Source organism: Scyliorhinus canicula, chromosome 7 (genome assembly GCF_902713615.1).
Source record: "Scyliorhinus canicula chromosome 7, sScyCan1.1, whole genome shotgun sequence".
NCBI classification, from domain to species: domain Eukaryota; kingdom Metazoa; phylum Chordata; class Chondrichthyes; order Carcharhiniformes; family Scyliorhinidae; genus Scyliorhinus; species Scyliorhinus canicula.
The window spans coordinates 148,982,990-149,004,827 of NC_052152.1; the positions used below are offsets into that span (position 1 = coordinate 148,982,990).

General features: G+C 47.4%; 1 protein-coding gene across 1 annotated transcript in view; it reads left to right on the forward strand.

Annotated features, from left to right (window-relative positions):
- LOC119969455 (protein diaphanous homolog 3) overlaps positions 1-21,838 on the forward strand; it is a 172,319-nt gene that overhangs the window by 117,756 nt on the left and 32,725 nt on the right. Inside the window, exon 11 of the mRNA XM_038803100.1 lies at positions 1,295-1,381. Coding sequence (XP_038659028.1) covers positions 1,295-1,381 — 87 coding nt within the window. The remainder of the gene's footprint in view (positions 1-1,294; positions 1,382-21,838) is intronic.

Genomic DNA, 21,838 nt, shown 5'->3' on the forward strand with positions numbered 1-21,838 from the left:
ATATGTTGGCAGGATAGGTGGAGAAAGCAGTTAATACATTTTACGGGACCCTGTTCTTTATAAGTGGGGTTTAGAGTACAAAAACAAGGAAGTCACAATAAACCTATATAAACAGCTGGTTCAACCTCAACTAGATTGGTGTATCCAGGTTTGGGGTATCATACATTGCAAAATGGGCGAAGGCAGTAGAAAGAATGCAGAAAAAGTTCACAAGAATGGGTTCAGGGATGAGTACATTTCTAGGTTTGTTAGCTACTGATTTCTCTCACCAAAGTGTCGGAGCTGAATTCTCCGCACCCCGACGCCAAAATCCATGACGGCTCACAAAATCAGGATCGGCGTCGGTTCCCCGAATCCCCACATATCACCTACCTGTGGGCAATCCTGGAGGCCCACCCCACCATTCTCCGCCCCCGACCGGACGAAGTCCTGCCGGCGTGGATCTAACATGGTCCTACTCGTCGGTATACTAGTGTGGCAGCTACGGACCCAGACCGCGGCCGCCCTGGTCGGGGGAGGGCCGATCGTAGGATGGGGGGGGGGGGGGGGGCCTTATACACGGCCAGGCAATGTTTGGGCGGGCAGTCAGCGTCGGGCACGTGGACTATAGGGGTCTATTTTTAATGTCCAGCTGCCATGGCCTGAGTCTGTCATGGAGCACGGCATAGCCGCTGGAGGCCGCCGCTGTGCGCATGCGCGGCCGCTGTGCGCATGCGCGGCCTCTGACCTGAAAGTTGCTAGTTTTACGCCGGGTCCCTGCTAGCCCCCTGCAGGGCTGGGAATATATGGCTCTTTCAAGCCAGTTTTTCTGACGTGAAAGTCCACAGTTTTTATGACTGCGTGGGGCCATAGTCCCAAAAACAGAGAATCCAGTCCCCTGTTCTTCAGGTATAAGCCCCGGAAACAGGATTTGTGGGAAGTACAAAAGAGGTCTGACCTGGTCCTCATCCTGTGTCCACACACGTATGCTTTCATACAAAGATGGCCAGATAAGGATCTGATAACTCTTTAACCTTGTGTGTCACACCAATTTTAACAGCCCAGCTGAGGTTGGCTGACACACCATGGACCAGACTTTTATGACTAAAACAATGTGCAGCTGGCTTGATATTGCAATATCAATTTATTGTGTTGTGTAAATTATACTCTATGCATTACAATATGAGTTTGATTTTAATGATATCAGGAATCGTGAAGTTGCATTTTTAATGGTTATTTAACTAATGACTGAAATGAGAAAATGTTACATTAAAGGCATCATTAATGATATTATACTTGCTCTGTTTCTTCACAGATGTGCAACATTTCCTATCTGAGTCACAGACTGGATCTCATCCTGAGCATGCGAGAACTTCCAGTAACTGTTAGTGACCTCCAGCCTGTAAGTACTGTTGGGAAATGGTAAGAACAGAAAACATTCACGTGGCAGAGAAGGTTTCCTCTTTATTTGCACTATTAGAAAAGACTGACACATGCAACTAGGATGAGGACAGGAGCTGAGAAGTTCCATTCCTTTATGGGACAAAACCACAAACAGAGGGCTGGAAATTATAATCATTTTTCTTGGATGCTCATCCCTCCCTTTTGCCCCAGCGCCACGTTTTTGGTGGGTTCCTTTCAAATCCCACCAGACACACCATTGTTAAGATCAGTGGGGAGTTCGTCCACAAGAAGCAACTTATTTATTCTTCAGGGCCTCGTGTGTAGGCCCCAGAATATTACATTCCAATGGCAATTCATTGCTGAGAGAGCGGTCAAATGGCATTGGAAATTGGGGTGCATCAGTAAGAGAGCAGCAAAAGTAGAGCCATTTGAAACCAGGAATATTCACTCACGTCAGCTTACGGCCCCCTCTCACAGAGTAGCAGTGAGTTGTATCAAATTCGCACCACATCTTTAGGGTGGGTGCCATTCCTTTAGAACATGCGCCTACCCCTAATGAGTAAGAAGACCTTGGGAGGTAATTCCTGCTCCTGTTTTCGTTGGGGGGGACCGCTAATGACTTAGCGGGGAGTCGGAGAACCGTGCGGGCATCCAAAAATGGCCCATACGCTGGCGGGATTTCCCGTTGCGATTGTCGGCGCCACCCACCAATGATTTAACAGGAACCTCGGCTGGGATTCTCCCCTACCCGGCGGGGCAGGGGTCCCGGCGTAATGGAGTGGCGTGAACCACTCCGGCGTCGGGCCGCCCCAAAGGAGCAGAAGTCTCTGCATCTTTAGGGGCCAAGCCCTCACCTTGATGGGCTAGGCCCACGCCGGAGTGGTTGGCGCTCCGCCGGCTGGTGTGGACGGCCTTTGGCGCCACGCCAGTCGGGACTGAAGGGACTTCGCCAGCCGACGTAAGTTCGCACATATGCCGGAGCATCAGCGGCTGCTGATGTCAACCCCACGCATGTGCAGGGGAGGGGGTCACTTCCGCCTCTGCCACGGTGAAGAACATGGCGAAGGCGGAAGAAAAAGAGTGCCCCCATGGCACAGGCCCGCCCACCAATTGGTGGGCCCCGATCGTGGGCCAGGCCACCGTGTGGGCACCCCCCGGGGCCAGATCACCCCATGCCCCCCCCAGGGCCCCGGAGCCCGCACGCACCACCTGCTCCCGCCGGTAAGGTAGGTGGTTTGATCCACGCCAGCGGGGGAGGCTTGTCAGCGGTGGGACTTCGACCCATCGCGGGCCGGAGAATGGCCGGGGGGGCCCGCCGACCGGTGCAGAGCGATTCCCACCCCCGCCGAATCTTTGTGGTGGAGAATTCGGGACACGGCAGGGGCGGGATTGACGCCGGCCCCCGGCCATTCTCCGACCTGGCGGGGATCGGAGAATCCCACTCCTCGTCTTTAAAATTTGGGATCCCCATGTGCACCAATTTAAATGCCATTATCAGGTGTTTATGCCTGATTGTTTCCCCCCCCCACAATAAATTGTCCATTCACGTGGGTGTAAGGACATACTGATGTGTATCACGTTAGGTTCCCCCATGATATCCACCTGGATAGCAGCACCCTCCGGAGGTGCAGAGATGAGTACAGCCCCCAGGGGAGGGAGGGTCATGCCTGGGCAATACCCTGGCACTTCCAGGATATTTGCCTGCCAGACATTGCCAAGGCACTGCCGGGACAGGGTCTGTGGTATTGTGTGGGGAAGGATTCCTTGGTGTTGCTGGTGGGTAGAGTTCTGTGAGGGAAGTGCCAGGGGTGGTTGTGTTGTTGGGGGGGACTGTTTCACTATTTATTAATTTACAGCGGCATGCCGTTTAGCCCAATTTGCTGGCGGGGTGTGCTCAATTAGAGCTCTGTGGGTCCCGCCCCTTTCATTTTTTTGGCTCAGTGATTAAAAATATGGTGGGAAAATATGGTAGCCCAACTAGTGGCCCTCTGCTTTTCCAGACGGAGATGGCACTTTGCCAAAAATGGCAAAATTCTGCCTCTTTCTTTCAAGGTTTAAGATGAGATCACCTCAGGGATTAACCAGGCGGGCAGTCGAGGAAGATGTCCGATAAAGTAAAGTTACTGGTAAAAGTCATTGGACTTCCAGTGTACAACAGCCTCCTCAGGATTTTGTTTCACCTCAAGATCCAGATAAGATTACAAACTTGAGGGCCTGGATTTTGCAGTCAGCGGCAAGCGAACGTCATTGCTCTCGCAATTACCGAAAAACCTTCAGTGGGCTCTTACACTATGATTTGCAGAACCGAGGGAGATAGGTGGTGGGATTCTCCGGTTCGCCTGCTGCGGGATTATCGGCTGTGTGCTGTTCATTGGCGGCAGGATTCTATACTGCCCGTTGTCAACAGGATTTCCCATTGTAGCCAACCCACACCGTTGGGGAACCCGCTGGTGGGAGTGCGCTTCCAGCGGGAAAAATGAATTGCAATGACTGGAGAATTTTGGCCGTGGAATTGAAAAGTAGTGAAGCTTTGCTAAACCTGCATTGAATCTTGGTTAAACCACACTTTGAGCACTGCGTGCAATTTTTGGCCACCATTTTATAAAAAGGTGATAGAGGCACCGGCGACTGCAGAGAAAATATTCACAAGAATAATACCAGGAACGTGTGGGTATACGTATCAGAAAATAATTGACGGGCTGGGTTCTTTCCTCTTGGATAAAAGGAGGCTAACGGATAAAATCATGTAAGATTTTGATAGTGTTAATGCAGAGAAACTGCTTCCTCTTGTGGGGAAGAGCATAACTTGAGGCTATTAATATAAGATAATCATCAAGTAATCCAGTAGGGAATTCAGAAGAAATTTCTTCATTCAAAGTAATATGAACGCAGAACGCATTACAACAGGGAGTGGTTGAAGTGAAAAGCGTAAATGCATTTTAGATAAAGCTAGGTGAGCATTTGATGATAAAGGATGGTTACAATGGTAGATTTGGTGTTGGACTGCAGCATAATCACTTTATATCATAGAATTTCAGTGCTGAAGGAGGCCATTCGGTCCATCGAGTCTGCACCGGCCCTTGGAAAGAGCATCCCTACCCAAGCCCACTCCTCCACTCTATCCCCGTAACCCTACTTAACCTTTTTTGGACACTAAGGGAAATTTAGCATGGCCAATCCACCTAACCCGCACATCTTTGGACTGTGGGAGGAAACTGGAGCACCCGGAGGAAACCTACGCAGACACGGGGATAACGTGCAGACTCCACACAGACAGTGACCCAAGCCAGTAATCGAACCTGGGACCCTGGAGCTGTGAAGCAACTGCGCTAACCACTATGCTACCGTGCAGCCCCGTATAGACTTGTTTGGGCTGAATGGCCTGTTCCATGTATTTTCTCTTCTGGAATCCTGGGCGGGATTTTCTGATTCTGACGCTAAGTGCTGATGGCATTGTCCAGATGTCCCTCAAATCACCCCCCCCCCCCCCCCTCCGGAGACTATAAAAAACTCTGCTCCCCGGAGAGATCCCCTCGACTCCCTCACGTCAGGCCCAACCTGTTGTAAACGTCAAGTTGGTGAGCTTTCAATCCGTGAGGGTGGATCCTTTAGTGCGGGGGTGGGGGGGGGGGGGGGGGGGGGGGGGGGGGGGGGATGCAGGAGGGGTGGTGGATGCTAAGTACGCTGAAATAAATTCAAGTTTATAAAAATCTGGTTAATCTCCTTTTAATGTGTGAATACCGTGACGTTGCTGGTGAGGGGTGGGGAAAATTGGGTAACGCGATCTCTCCAGCAAGAATTGCGTTTCCCGATTCTCGCGTGATTTTCCACCCTCACCGCCGATCCCGCAGGCAGCGATGGTAGCCTTAAGATTCAGCCCTTAGAGTGCGTAATACCACAGCGTTAGGTGTGTTTGAATGTCAAATCGCTTGACGAGATACCAGTCGAGGGAAGCTTATGGCGGAGCAGGGTAAATTGGACATAAAACTTCCTAATTTCCATGTTTAACAGAGTGTGCAAACACCAGAAGTTGCAGTCCAATTTGCTTCTTAATAGCACCGATAACCTCACTGTAATTCCCATTTCAAAAGTTGGTCCATTATAAATCCTTTTTTAACTATGGGACCGTGCATGCTACTTTGTCGTGATTAGGCTGAACTTTAGAAGACACTGTACTGAGATGCATGAAATTATTCATGTTTCAAGTAAAACAAATATAGACCACTCTGTTAAAAACATGTTCAGTTTGCTTCAGAGAAAAACACATCTAGGGAACTGTTTTAAAACCAGGTCACTGTTTCCATTACAGCTGACTGATCTTATTGCCAGGAGTGATATATTGCGATAAGGTTCTGGTCAACAACATGACCCAGATTCTCAGGCTGTGTTTTCATTACTGCCAAACAGACGCTGGGGTTAGCTTTCTGCTCTCCCATCTGCCTGGGTTTTTGGAGGTACCCTTCCATTTCCACTCCGAGGAAGTTGACAGGAAATGATTTTGCAGTATTTTCAAGGGCCTGGGTGGGAACTACAACCAATAGAACAAAATTGTTGATTCCAAGTAAATGTCAGTATTCCACTCTCTGGGTGCCGTTATTGATGACTCCTTTATCAGCTTGACCCATACTTAAGCAGATGCCTGACAGAAGTGATTACAGACGATCACTACAGCATAGCTCATCCACCATCTTAAACATACACACCCTCCATCATGGGTGCAGCTTGGCAGTGTACTGCCTACAGGATATACTGCAGCAACTCGCCACCGAGAGGGATTGGGAAAGTGGTTGAATAGGAACACCAATACCTCTGATCATACACCATCATTACTCAAATGTTTATCACCATTCCTCATTGCTGAGTCATCCTGACACTCCCTCTCTAACAGAACAATGGGAACAGCTTCTCTACATGGGACTACATTCCTATGAAGCACCTGGCAATAGCATATTAAAGGTGCTATGTGTGGCACAGTGGTTAGCTCTGCTGTCTCACAGCGCCAGGGACCAGAGTTCAATTCCGGCCTTGAGTGACTGTCTGTGTGGAGTTTATACCTTCTCCCCGTGTCTGTGTCCGGGTGCTTCGGTTTCCTCCAAAGATGTGCAGGGTGGATAGACTGACCATGCTAAATTGCCCGTTATGGTCCAGGGATGTGCAGGTTAGGTTATGGGGATAGAGAGAGGTGGACGGGGGAGTGGGCCGAGGTAGAATGCTCTTTCGGAGGGTTGGTGCAGCCTCAATGGGCTTCCTTCTGCACTGTAGGGATTGTATAGATGTTTTTCAAGAAATCCCATCCACCATTTTCACAAGGCCAACTAGAGATGGACAATAAATGATGACCTTGCCAATGACGCCCACATTCCAACAATAAATTTGCATGGGCACCTCTTTAATTTAGCAGACTACTTAATTATTTGTCAGGAAATGTGTTGAAATTAAGGAACAGTGACATTTTACCAGCAGTTGAGGGGCTGCTGCTTTGAGTAAATTAAACCAAAGTCGCCTGCAATTGAGAAGCCATTTTTCCAGGCTTCTCAGGTAGGGAATTTTCTTTGCGCCAGCATGTCATATTTATGCTGAAGCTCTGCCTGCACCAATTGGTCAATTGTGTTGTTTAAAATCTGACCCAGGTGATCATACGATGCATTGAATAAGCAGGTTGCCTAGATTATGGGCCACATTTACAGGCCACATTTACAATCAAAATTCAATAATCACCCCTTATTTTTTACAAGAATGCTCAATACTGATGTATGGCAGTAGAGGTATTTGACAGGGGAGGCCGTGGCATAGTGGTTTTGTCACAGGACTAATAATCTAGAGGCCCAAGGTGGACCCTGGTTCAAATCCCACCATGGCAGATGGTGGAAATTTGAATTCAATAAAAATCTGGAATTAAAAGCCTCATGATGAAGCCATTGTTAATTGTCTTAAAACCCATCTGGTTCATTATGGCCTTTACAGAAGGAAGCCTGTCATCCTGTCTGGCCTGCATGTGACTTCAGAACCACAGCAATGTGGTTGATGCTTAAATGCCCTCAGGGATGGGTAATAAATGCTGGCCCAGCCAGCGATGTCCACATCCCATGAATGAATTTTTAAAAATCTCATGTTGATGACATTAAATAGCAATCTGTGGCAGTAATATGAACAGCAAATTGTTTGCATGTTTTAGATTGTATTCTCTTCCACTGCAATCCTGTTTAATCAGACAATGGGTGAGTCCAATGCTCACGCTGCAGAAAAAATTTATTTATACCCCTTTTTATTTGTCAGTCCTCAACGGATCCACTGCTAAACCAGTCCCATCCCCCCCTCCCCTTCCCCACCCCCGTTGTGCATTAATACATTCTTTAGGGCTGAATGACTCGTGAGTGAATCATAGCTTGCCGATCTATTTATTTTTTAATGAGTGTCAGTAAGCAGAATTTGATACGATTACTGTGGGCTACCTGGGAATCAAGACTGTGAAGAGAGGATTAAAAAGGCTGTTTAAGTCGGGAATTTTGTATTTAACCTCTCCCCAGTGTACTGTGTTGGTGGCTGGAGTATTCAGTTCACACAAGTTGACTCCAGGCAATGCCACTACGGTTGCCATGGAGAAAGGTAACTGAAGTTCCTGAGCACATTCTGCATCAGCAGTTTGATGCTCTCAGCGGCCGTTGGGACACTGCAGACAGTTGCTGACAAATTCATATTAGTTTTATTCGACAAAAGAGAGTTCTTTCTCCTGAAGAGGTGGAGTGCCTAAAATAAATCAACAGCATCATTTGTACTGGTGATGACATGTTGTTCCCATATGAAGTGATGGGAAGCACCTTTACACGAGTTGAGCTTTGCACAGTCTCAGCATTGTGTTTTTCAGTCCTGCCGTATCTCACTGCTTACGCTCTCAGGTCTGTCTACGGCAGGTGAGTTGCAGAGTTTTCTCCCTTGGGTGGATCATTGTTTTCCTATAAAATTCTGTGTCGCTTGCCCTTTTCAGGACACACGGAAGGAAAGAGAAATAACAAGGAAAAATGAGCAGGCAGAATACAGCCACAGTATTTTGCTTAACTGGAATGACGTGGGGGTTAAGTTTACGAAACAATGAGCTTTTCAAAGATAGGAGTGGAAGTTCCAATCTGGAGTTACCTGACAGCGAGGGGAAGATTTTAACCCCCCCCTCCCTAAAATGGGTGGGTTTAGGATGGGGAGGGGGTCAGATGTTAAAACTGCAATTCTATCACTTTTGGCTTAAGTGGAGACAGAACAAGGGGCAGGCAGACTAACCGCTCCCAGGAGGTGAGTGGGCCATTTAGACATATTAATGAGGCTGGCAGGTCAGATTTGACCTACTTTGAAAACCTGGGGATGAGTTATATCAGACTTTTTGGGGACCGGTCGGGAAGCTGTCAAAATGCTGTGGGAAGGTGTAATGTGGTGTGCATGATGCATTCCCGTCATGCCTATTTTTCCAGGAGCGGGAATGGTGGCAGATGGTCCACTCGCTTGGAGCCCAGTTAATCCACTTAAGTGGACAATTTGGCGCCTCATGACTCCACTGACATTTTAGCAGCAATTGAGGGACTGCTGCTGAATTAGGAGGCCATTAGGTAAACTCTGATGGTCTCCTAGCAGCCTTCTGGGTTGGGGATGAGGGGTCCTCATTTTTGGGCACTCTTTGGCTCGTCATGAGTTCACCCTGGCAGTAACAGCACCGCCTGTCCTCAGCAACGACCCCTTCGCCCCCTGTTTCTCCCCCCCTCCCGCTTTTCAGAGCGTGTCTGCCTAACCTCTTCACTCCCAGATCCCACTTGCCTGACTTCAAGGATGCATAGTGATCAACGCGGCTTCTCCCTCCACAGCGGCTGATCTAGTGGCCATCTAATTACCAGCCAGGAGCGATTTGGCTCATGAGAGGTATCACTGGGGTCTGGGTGTTTGGTGGAGGGGATGTTGGGGAAGTGTGGCAGGGGGGCATTGTGGAGGGCTATAGAGCGGCCAAGAGGACATAGCAGGCAGCTAGGCATAAGGCTGCAATACATCCATTTTGCAAGCTAATGAGAGCTGGGGTTGGGAGCCCAACAGGCCAAAAAAAAAGATATTTGTACTTGGATTCCAGGAATACAGTGAAAGAGGCTGAATTAATTCAAACACATGGCAAAGGATCAGTGATGCTCTTCCGAGTTCTGTGCACAGAAATAAATCTGCAGATGCGTTCAAGGATCACGTGTATGCTTAATGAGGATCATTGTTTCATCTGGGTGGTAGGGGCATCTAATATTATGTTTATATGATTCTGCTCAACATCGGGGTGTTTTTCCCTAATACAGCTGAGGTTGTTACTGATAGAGGTTGTTGCTGATATGCTGGTGGGTAATATTAAACCCCTACAAACATTGGTTTGAATTTGGAATCCAAGTACAATAACTTTCAGCATCAGAGTGTACTTTTTTTGCACCGCACTTAATGTTATCAGACGGCTGGTGCTCTCTCCAGGAGAGCTTCACATTTTACCCAGTTAGCAGTCAGTTTGGCTTTTACCTGGATTTACCCTGTCATTCTCACCAAATTGGTAGGTTGCCTCGAACCAAACCTTCAATGATTCATTTTAATTGAAATAGCCCCTGATCGTACTGAAACACCTCAAGGTGCTTTGCACAATTCACTTAAGCACATTTGAAATGCAGTGAATTTTCCGAGCCCCCCCTCACCACACCCCTCACCCGCCCCCAAGATGCAGCTTTGGACAGCTCCGCCAAGTTTTTCTTTCAAATTTCCTTCATCGTGCTAACCTGCCTTCGGGGTAAATCCAGGGCAGTTTTACAAGAAAGATGCCAGGTTATCTGCCTTGCGAGCAAGAAATCAATATAATGTACTGTGAGTCCGTGGAAACCCTCGAAGGTAGCCCGATTTTGGATTCATGACAATCCTTCTGATGTTGCATCAGCTTGGTAATCCCAACTCCCAGGGTACCGACCTTCAACCCAAGGATAAGTTTCTGAATGCTATGGTGTAGGATCAGTTTGGACTAACTCATTACAGATTGACATGGGACATATCATAAGCTGGAGTGAGACCTGTCTTAGTCGACTATTTGTGATCACTGACAGGGAGCAGGATCACAATACCACGTTTTATGGATATTTGATCAATGTACAATATACCCTATGATTTGATTAATTCCTTCTTCTCTATGCAAACCATCCCATGATGCTTTTTACATAGGTGAAGCTCTTACCCTGTCTTATAATCCCCTCAGGTTCTCCAGCCCTGCCACCAGAATGTAAATGCAAATATCCATGACTGTTCACCCCAATGCACATCGTTCCACTCAAAGACCTTTCCCAGACCATCGTGTCAGCTGTTAGCAACATTTCAGGGCTTTCCCTCTTAAGTTCGATTCTTTTGCTATGCTCCCATGTGGAAAAAAAGGAATGAAGAACATAGGAGTTGGCCATTCGGTCCTTCAAGCCTGACCTGCCATTCCATTAGATCATGGCTGATCTTGACTCCATCTAATCACCTTCATTTTATATACCTTAATATCTTTGTCTAACAACAACCTGTTCATTTGAGGTTTGAAATTTTCTATTGACTTCTCCACAGCAGCTTTTTTGAGGGAGATTTTCATTTACCTTTCGTGTGGTGAAATGTTTCCTGACATCATCCCTGGAAAGCCTATCTTTAATTTTAAAATTATGTTCCCTTGTTCGGGACTCCAGACAGGAGGAAATAGTTGCTCTATATCTATGCCATCAACTCCTTTAATTAATTTAAAAGGTTCAAATCGATTGCTCCTTAATCTTTGATATTCAAGGGGAATACAAGTCTAGAGTATCCAATCTAACTTCATAATTTAATCCCTTTAGCCCAGGTATAATTCTAGTGAACTGCACTGCTTCCCCTCCAAGGTCAACATTACCATCCTGAGGAGCAACAGCCAGAACTGAACAAAATACACTAACTTGAGACTAACCAGAGCTTTATATAACTTAATGTAACTTCTATGCCGTTGTATTTCAGACCCTTTTAAATAACTCCTGTAGCCCATTTTTTGAACTTGTCCACGAGCTTTCTGTGATTTCTACACTTGGACCCCTACATTTCTCAGCAACTCACCTCTTCTACCCATTTAGAAAATATTCTGATCTATCTTCCTTTAGCCCAGAATAATGTCATCGCACTTTACTACACCAAACTCTGCCTGCCTGAGTTTTACTAATTCATTTAATCTTTCATCTTTATCTCTCTTTGCAACTTCCTCCTCCCATCAACTCCATTTACCTTGTCATCTGATTTGGATTGGATTGGATTTGTTTATTGTCACGTGTACCGAGGTACAGTGAAAAGTATTTTTCTGCAAGCAGCTCAACAGATCATTCAGTACATGGGAAGAATAGGGAATTAAACAGAATTCAAGAAAATACATGAGAATACATAATAGGGCAACACAATATATACAATGTAACTACATAAGCATTGGCATCGGATGAAGCATACAGGGTGTAGTGTTAATGAGGTCAGTCCATAAGAGGGTCATTTAGGAGTCTGGTGACAATGGGGAAGAAGCTGTTTTTGAGTCTGTTCGTGCGTGTTCTCAGACTTCTGAATCTCCTGCCCGATGGAAGAAGTTGGAAAAGTGAGTAAGCCGGGTGGGAGGGATCCTTGATTATGCTGCCCGCTTTCCCCTGACAGCGGGAGGTGTAGATGGAATCAATGGATGGGAGGCAGGTTCATGTGATGGACTGGGCGGTATTCACGACACTCTGAAGTTCCTTGCGGTCCTGGGCCGAGCAGTTGCCATACCAGGCTGTGATGCAGCCCGATAGGATGCTCTCTATAGTGCATCTGTAAAAGTTGGTAAGGGTTAATGTGGACATGCCGAATTTCCTTAGTTTCCTGAGGAAGTATAGGGGCTGTTGTGCTTTCTTGGTGATAGCATCGACGTGAGTGGACCAGGATAGATTTTTGGTGATGTGCATCCCAAGGAATTTGAAACTGCTCACCATCTCTACCTCGGCTCCGTTGATGCTGACAGGGGTGTGTACAGTACTTTGCTTCCTGAAGTCGATGACCAGCTCTTTAGTTTTGCTGGCATTGAGGGAGAGATTGTTGTCGTTACACCACTCCGCTAGGTTCTCAATCTCCCTCCTGTATTCGGACTCGTCGTTATTCGAGATCCGGCCCACTATGGTCGTATCGTCAGCAAACTTGTAGATGGAGTTGGAACCAAGTTTTGCCATGCGGTCGTGTGTGTACAGGGAGTAGGGGGCTAAGTACGCAGCCTTGCGGGGCACCGGTATTGAGGACTATTGTGGAGGAGGTGTTGGTGTTCATTCTTACTGACTGTGGTCTGTTGGTCAGAAAGTCAAGGATCCAGTTGCAGAGTGGAGAGCCAAGTCCTAGGTTTTGGAGCTTTGATATGAGCTTCGCTGGGATTATGGTGTTGAAGGCGGAGCTTTAGTCAATAAATAGGAGTCTGATGTAGGAGTCCTTGTTTTCGAGATGCTCTAGGGATGAGTGTAGGGCCAGGGAAATGGCGTCTGATGTGGACCGGTTGCGACGGTATGCGAATTGAAGTGGTTCAAGGCGTTCCGGGAGTATGGAGGTGATGCGCTTCATGATCAGCCTCTCGAAGCACTTCATTACAACTGACGTCAGGGCCACCGGGCGGTAGTCATTGAGGCATGTTGCCTGGTTCTTCTTTGGTACCGGTATGATGGTGGTCTTCTTGAAGCAGGTGGGGACCTCGGAGTGGAGTAGGGATAGGTTAAAGATGTCTGTGAATACAGTACCTCTGCCAGCTGGTATGCGCAGGCTCTGAGTGCACGACCAGGGATCCCGTCCGGGCCCATCACCTTCCGTGGGTTCACTTTCAGGAAAGCTGATCTGACTTCGGAAACTGTGATGGTGGGTATGGGTGAATTATGGGTTGCTGGGGCACTCGATAGCGGATTGTTGGTTACCTGCTCAAACCAAGCATAGAATGCATTAAGTTCATCGGGGGGGGGTGCGCTGCTGCCAGAGATACTGCTCGGCTTTGCTTTGTAGCCCGTTATGTTGTTTAGTCCTTGCCACAACCGTCGAGAGTTTGTCTGTGACTCTAGCTTAGTTTGATATTCTCTCTTGGCATCTCGGATGGCTTTGCGGAGGTCGTACCTGGATTTCTTGTATAGGACAGGGTCGTCTGCCTTGAATGCCTCAGATCTGTCCTTCAGTAGGGAGTCAATCTTGCGGTTGAGCCATGGTTTCCGGTTGGGGAACATATGTATTGCTTTCTTTGGCATGCAGTCGTCCACACATTTGCTGATGAAGTCTGTGACGGTGGTGACATACTCATTTAAGTTAGTCGCTGAGTTCTTAAATATGGACCAGTCCACTGTCTCTAAGCAGTCACGTAAGAGCTCTTCTGTCTCCTCGGACCAGCACTGCACAACCTTCTTAGCTGGATTCTCCCGCTTGAGTTTCTGCTTGTAAGCCGGGAGAAGGAGCACATGTTTCATGTTGTCAGAAAACTTGGATACATACTCTATCGCCTGAAATTATTCATGAATATAGTGAGAAACCGAGGCTCCTGTACTGATCCCTGGGGTATACCGCTAGTCATACACTGTCAATTTAAGGACTTTCTGACTCCTACTTCTGACCCAATTCCCTACCCATGACAATGCATCACCTGCAAATCCACCTGCTCCATTAGATTTCCTGTCTTAATAGGGCTTCCTTATTCTTCAAGTAGAACAATATTCTGCACACTATACAATCTCACCTAACTATTTTCACTGACATTGTTCAGTATTTAGATAATCTACAGAGCCCAGTATCAACTTGTGGCTCTGCTGCAGCCTTGGACAAAATTAATTGACGTGCATGTGTCATACCCGTCTTTTAAAGGAACGGGGACAGTAGATCATCTGTTCGCATTGGTACAAACAAGGTTTTGATACATTTGTATGCTGGACATATGTTCCCACAGGAACCAATTAGCAGAGGGCCAGACTTCTAGACTGTGTGGAGAATGTTTTTTAAATTTGAAGTACTGTATGAAGAAGACCTGACCAAAGTACAAATCTCTCTATTTCATCAGTTGATGTTTCACCACTGGGATGTCAAGATTTTAAGTGAGTCAAGATTTTGAAGATTTATCTTGTTTTCTTAGGAGGGTGTAATAACTTGCGAGGTAATTAAAGAAAGAGACTCAATTAAAGTTTTCAAGGTTGTCAAAGTGATTGATACAAGTTCAACCAGAGAAACTGTTCAGTGTTGCAAAGGGTTTGAATACTAAGAGGTACCATTAATAAGAGAAATAAAGTTTAGAGCAAGAAAGGAGAGTTGTAATACCCAAGGGATAAGAAGTATGTGGAATAAATTGCAAGAGAACTCAACTGAATGGGCTGGAAACTATGCATTTCTGCACTTCAAGAGGATTAAAAGAATTAATAAATCATGGATTATCAAATGAAAGTGATACTCTAATTTATAACGGAGTGGTGAAAAACACATGAGGCCTGATTTTGCTGAAGCAAAACATATTGCGGTGTGCCTAATTCATCAGATGGATATTTGCACCTTTAGGTTTCAACATTTCTTTACCCACATGTTTGGTGGACGTGCAAACTGATAATGGTTCAGCGAGGGCAATAAAGCAACTGGGATCTTGGTGAACATTGGGACCTACAGCTATGAGGTTACATGCTTGTGATATAAACAAAGGAAGAATACAGAAGGAGGGTGAATTTGAGAAGATTAATTCAATATCAAATCAGATCAATGAAGCGAGGGAAAGACAGGCATGTAAAGCATGAAAGAAGTTGACAAAAAGGCAAGTAACAAAATATTTCAAAAGGTAAAATATGACGATTTTAAAATCTCCAACAATACTTCACAGGCTGATGGAATGAGAACCTGCCCTTTAATGTTCATCTTTTGGGCAAGACACGTTGATTGGCATCTATCAACAATTATCCATTAAAAGGATTCATACACTGTCCATTACTGGACTTATTTTTTGTGATAAGTTTAATGAGCCATTAATAGGTGGGTGCAACAACTTCCAAAAACTTACAGAAATATTAAGTGTGAGATGTTGGGCAGGTTTCTTTATTTGGAAGACTATCGGCTGGATGGAGCACTGGGGATGGGTCTCAGGCAACATCGCTAAGGTACGTGGTGTACTTTGCGAGTACGCCACTTTGGAGGGGGCGGAGCAATGCAAAAGCGGTGCCGCCCCCGATTTAATCGGAAACGGGTATTCTCCGGCCGATTGCTGAACGTGATTTCGCCGTCGCCGACTCGAAAATCCCGACTCGAAAATCCCGCCCTATGTTATCCTGCCGGAGCTGAATTTCGCCTGATTTACACTCACGCCATTTTGAGCAGGCAGGCCAATATCGAGGTCCAGCGGCTGAGCCCCCTTCCCCACCCCACCCAATATTAATGGATGATTTTAATATGCATATGGACTGGAGGAATTGGCAAGGGTAGCCTTGATGCAGAGTTCATTGAATGCATTAGAGATTGTTTCCTGGAACAGTATGTTGGGGAATCAACCAGGGAGGAGGCTACTCTAGATTCGGTATTTTGTAATGAGGAGGGATTAATTAATGACCTCATAGTGAAGGATCCACTCTGGAGTAGTGACCATAGTATGGTAGAATTCAAGATTCAGTTTGGGGGTGAGAAAGTGGAGTCCCACACTAGTGTTCTGGAATTAAATAAAGGAAATTACATAGGCTTAAGGTCAGATTTGGCCAGTATAGACTGGGCAGGAAGGCTAAAAGGTAGGACAGCTGATGAGCAGTGGCAGCTGTTTAAGGAGATACTCAATTTCTCACAACTAAAATATACCACAGTGAGGAAGAAAGATGGGAAGTGGGGTGAAAACATGCATGGCTAAACAAGGAGGTTAAGGACATTATAAAGAGAAAGAATAAGTTATATCATATTGCAAAGGCAGACTGGAAGATTGGGAAACGTTCAAACATAAACAAAGGGATACTAAAAAGTAAGAAAAAAAGCTAAGATAAATGATGAAAAAAAACTAGTACAGAATATCAAAAATGATAGCAAAAGCTTCTACAGGTACATAAAAGGGAAGAGAGTTGCTAAGGTGAATGTTGGCCCCTTGGAAGATGAAATAGGTGAGTTATTAGTGGGGAACACAGAAATGGCAGAAATGCTGAATCAATGCTTTGCCTCAGTTTTCAAGGTGGAGGACGCTATTACCATTCCTATAGGAACGGCAATTCAGAGGTAATAGAAAGCGTGGAACTTGGAACACACAGCGTCAATAGGGAATTGGTACTCAATAAACTCTTGGGATTGAGGGCAGACAAGTCCCCAGGGCCTGATGGCGTACGTCCTAGGGTGTTAAAGGAAGTGGCAGCAGAGAAGGTGGATCCAATGGTTATGATATTCCAAAATTCCATGGACACGGGAAAGGTTCCAGTGGATTGGAAAAATGCTAATGTAATGCCCTTATTCAAAAGGGAGGGAGGCAGAATGTGGGAAATTACAGACCAGTTAGTTTAACATTTGTTGTTGGAAAGTTATTGGAATCAATTATCAAGGACGTAACATCAGAACATTTGGAAAGCAAAAGCGGTATCCATCAGAGTCAGCATGATTTTATGAGGGAAAAACATGTTTGACTAATTAGCTTGAGTTCTTTAAAGATGTAACAAGCAAAGTAGATAATGGGGATCCTATAGATGTAGCATATCTGGACTTCTGGAAGGCTTTTGATAAGGTGCCACACCAAAGGTTAATTCACAAGGTGAGATCACATGGGATTAGGGGTAATTTATTATCCTGGCTAGAAGACTGGCTGACAGACAGGAGACAGAGTGTGGAAGGCAAGATGTAACTAGTGGGGTGCCACAGGGACCGGTCCTTGGGCCCCAGCTATTTATAATCTATATCAGTGAATTGGTTACAGGGATTTGTAGCCAAATTTGCAATGACACAAAAATAGGTGGGACAGTAAGTTGCAATGCGGAAATGGGAACCTTACAAATGGATATACATAGGTTAGGAGAGTGGCCCAAAATGTGGCAGATGGAGTTTAACATGGATAAGTATGAGGTCATGCATTTTGGTTGAAAAAAAAGAAAGGCAACTTATTATCTGAATGGGGAGAGACTTCGGGGTGCTCCGATGCAGAGGATCTGAGTGTCCTCATGCATGAATCATAGAAACAAGCAGGCAGGTGGAGCAAATAATACGGAAAACAAATGGAATGTTGGCATTTATAGCAAAAGTAATTGAGAATAAAGGTAAGGAAGTATTGTTGCAATTATACAAGGCATTTGTAAGACCGCGCCTGGCTTATTGTCTACAGTTTTGGTCCCCTTATTTGTGGAAAGACGTTGTGGCATTGAAGGCAGTTCAGAGGAGGTTCACTAGATTGATTCCAGAGATGAGGGGCGGAATTCTCCGCTGGGTCCAAAAATTGCGGAGGCCGTTGTGAACTTGGCCGAGGTTCACGACGGCCTCAGGGCCCGCTCCCTGCACCTAATTCACCCCCACCCAGGGGGGCTAGGAGCGGGCCCCCATCGTTCCCGGCCGCGACCTCGTTGCGCCGGAAATGACGCCCGAACGGCCCATCTCTGATGTCATCCGCGCATGCGCGGGTTGCCGGTTCAAACCCGCGCATGCGCGGATGACATCAGTGCGCAGACGGCATGAACCCGCGCATGCGCATTGCCGTCTTTCTCCACCGCTGCCCGGCAAGATGTGGCGGCTTGATCTTGCCGGGCGGCGGAGGGGAAAGAGTGCGTCTGTTTTAGATGCAGGCCCGACGATCGGTGCGCACCGATCGCGGGCCTGTCCCCTCCAGAGCACAGTCACGGTGCTCCCATTCAAATCGGGCCCCTGGATGCCCCAAACGGGCATCTGGTGCCCGTTTCACGAATGCAGCGACCAGGTGTGGTTGCTGCCGTGTTGAAACGGGCGTGAAGGGCCGGCCGCTCGGCCCATTGGGCTCGGAGAATCGCCGTTCGCCGTGAAAAACGGCGAGCGGTGATTTTTCCGAGCCCGGGGGGGGGGGGGGGGGGAGAGATCGCGGGGGGCGTAAAAAATGTCGGGAGGCCCTCTTCTCCCACGCCTTGTCGGGAGCGGAGAATTCCGTCCAAGGGGTTTGTCGTCCGAGGAGAGATTGAACAGTTTAGGCCTATACTTTCTGGAGTTTAGAAGAATGAGGGAAGATCTAATTGAGGTATACAAGATGCTAAAAGATATGGATAAAGTAGACATGGAGCTAATGTTTCCTCTTGTGGGGCATTCTAAAATGAGAGGTCATAATCTTAGAATAATAGGTCACAATTTTAAAACAGATTTAAGAAAAAAACTACTTCTCCCAAAGGGTTGTGAATCTGTAGAATTTGCTACGCCAGAGTGCGTTGGATGCAAGAAAAATGAGCAAATTTAACGAGGAGTTAGACAGACCTTTAATTGGTTGAAGTGTTAAGGAGAATGGGCAGTACAGTGGAGTTGAGGCCAGGATGGGACCAGGCATGATCACATTGAGGGTGTTAGGCTCGAGAGGCTAAATAGCGTTCGCCCACTCCCAGGTCATGTGATCTAGGGAGTAGATGCTGTGGCTGATTTCTTAATCCAGCTCTTGGACTGTAACATTGTAGGAAGCAAATGAGGAACAAAACAGCCATGATAGAATGGCGGAGCAGACTCGATGGGCCGAATGGCCTAATTCTGCTCCTGTATCTTATGAACTCTTATGAACTTATGAACCCCTCTCCCCCACCCCCCAACGGAATTCCACCCACCTCCCCTGGGATTTCCTGGGTCACTCCAGCCTTCCCCCGCCACAGTAGGGGGGTGACCCCAGGCTCCCACTGCTCTCCCCAGAGACCCCTGAATGAAAGAAAGCGGCCCCCTAATTAACTTATCGGGGGCTTCCAGACAGGGTCGCCATTATGGTGAGTTTCCTGACATAGGTTTCTCTTATGGGAGAGACTTTGCTGGGGGTCTCTTTAATTAGGGGGTCTCTTTTGAGGAGCTCTTTTATTAGGAGGTCTCTGGTGAGGGGCCGATGGGGGATCGGAAACCCCCTTAAAAAGTTACCCCCTTGGCCCACCGCAAGGTCCACCATGTCAGGTACACACTTGTCAACACCTGCACCAATTCTCGCCCACTTGATTCCCGAACCAGAGAATCACGAGGGCCTGGAGAATGTGGTGCCCGGACGGTTAATAGGATGCAAATAGGTCTCAATGATCAATTTGTATCCTTCGGCTGGTGGGTGCCACAAACCTCAATACCGATGCCAGTGGGGGACTGGAGCATCGGAAACGGATCCAAATCCCATTTTCTGCCCATCACTGGATTATTCACAGCTGTTAGCAGAGTTCCCGATGCAGCAGACAATTCAGCCCATTGTTTTTGCAAAGCAAATGCAGGAGCCAACTCACTCATCATCCAGCAACGTGTGGTGATTTTAAATTTAACATGGTATCTCTTTCAAGCCATGAATTTCTAGTCCATTTGCACATGGGCAGCACGGTAGCACCGTGGTTAGTACAGGTGCTTCAGAGCTCCAGGGTCCCAGATTCGATTCCCGACTTGGGTCACTGTCTGTGCAGAGTCTGCACGTTCTCCCCGTGTGTGCGTGGGTTTCCTCCGGGTGTTCCGGTTTCCCTCCACAGTCCAAAGATGTGCAGGTTAGTTGGATTGGCCATGCTAAATTTCCTTTAGTGTCCATAAAAGGTTAGTTGGGGTTACGGGGATAAGGTGGAGGTGTGGGGATAGGGTGGAGGTGTGGGTTTGGTTAAGGTGCTCTTTCCAAGGGCCGGTCAGACTCGAGGGGCTGAATGGCCTACTTCTGCACTGTAAATTATATGATTCTTTGATTCTAAAACAACAGAGAAGGCAGGAACTACTGGACTGATCAGAAAACATTTGTGTGAACTTTATCATTTGAGGTTGATAACCTGTCGTCAGAATTGAATGAATTTAGAAGTGAACAGATTTTAAACCAGTCCAGAGGCAGGACGAATGAGACAAAGATGAGGAGAAATGTTTTCTCTCAGAGGGTCGTGAGTCTTTAGAACTCACTTTCTCATAAGGCAGTGGAAGCCGGGGCGGGATTCTGTGATCCTGAGGGTAAGCGTTGACGCCATCGGAAAGGCCGTCGCGTTTCTCGATGGCGTCAACACGGCCTCAGGATCGGCAATTCTGGCCCCTCTAGGGGGCCAGCACGGCAATGGAGCGGTTCACGCCACTCCAACTGCTGATCCCGGCATCAACTGGGCTCCCCGGGATCTGCACATGCGCAGTGGCACTGGCGCCAATGTGTGCATGCGCAGTGGCTTCCTTCAATGTGCCAGACCCGTCGCAACATGGCGTAGGGCTACACGGGCCACTGTGGAAGAAAGGAGGCCCCCAGCCAGAGAGGCCGGCCCACCGATCAGTGGGCCCCAATCGCGGGCCAGGCCATACCGGAGGCCCGCCCGGGGTCGGACCCTCCCTCCCCACAGGCTGCCCCCCCCCCCCCCCCCCACCGATTCTTCCACACTGAGTTCCCGCCAGCTGAGAGCAGGTGTGGACGGCGCCAGCGGGACTCGGCTTTTTATGACGGCCGCTCGGCCCATCCTGGGCGAGAATTGGCGGGCCGGCCAAGTAGAGTGGCCCCCGACCGGCGGCGTGCCATCCACGCTGGTGCCAATGGGCGTTGATTCTCCACTCTGCGGGGCGGCGCGGCGCGATTCGTGCCGGTCGCAGGGGTTCTCCGGCCCGGCCCCGGGCTGAGAGAATCCTGCCCCCGATTCTTTGAAAATTTTAAGACGGAGCTGTATAGATTCTTGATTAAGAAGTGGATGAAAGGTTATTGGGGTAGGCAGGAATGTGGGGCTAAGGTTTTTTTAAAAATAATCTTTATTGTCACAAGTAGGCTTACATTAACACTGCAATGAAGTTACTGTGAAAAGCCCCGAGTCGTCACATTCTGGCGACTGTTCTGGTACACGGTTACAAGCAGATCAGCCATGATCCAATTGAATGGCAGAGCGGGCTCGAGGGGCTGACTGGCCTTCTCCTGCTCCTAATTTGTATGTTTATCTGTACACATATGAGAGACAGCTAATAGTGGTTATTGGTTGATAGCCTATTCCCCAAAATTAAGACGGAGAGAGGTTCAGGAAGGGAAGATAGACCATGTGAAGGTGAGGAAAGTGTAGAAATTGAAAGTTAATAGAAATTTTCCATTTCAGGGTGAGAGAAAGAAATGGCACTGATACAGCCATCAGTGTACCAGAAACAAAGGATGAGAGAGGTGATCTGAATTAGACTGGAACAAGGAATGTTCTACATATCCCACAGAAAGGCAGGCCTGGCCAGTACTCAAAGGGCGTTGAATGCGAGAACAGTTTCAGCCATGTGGAGGAGGGTGCTGGTGAAAGGAGATGACCTGGTCCTCTGTTCAAAGAAGAAGCAGAGAGTCCTCTTACCATCCAGC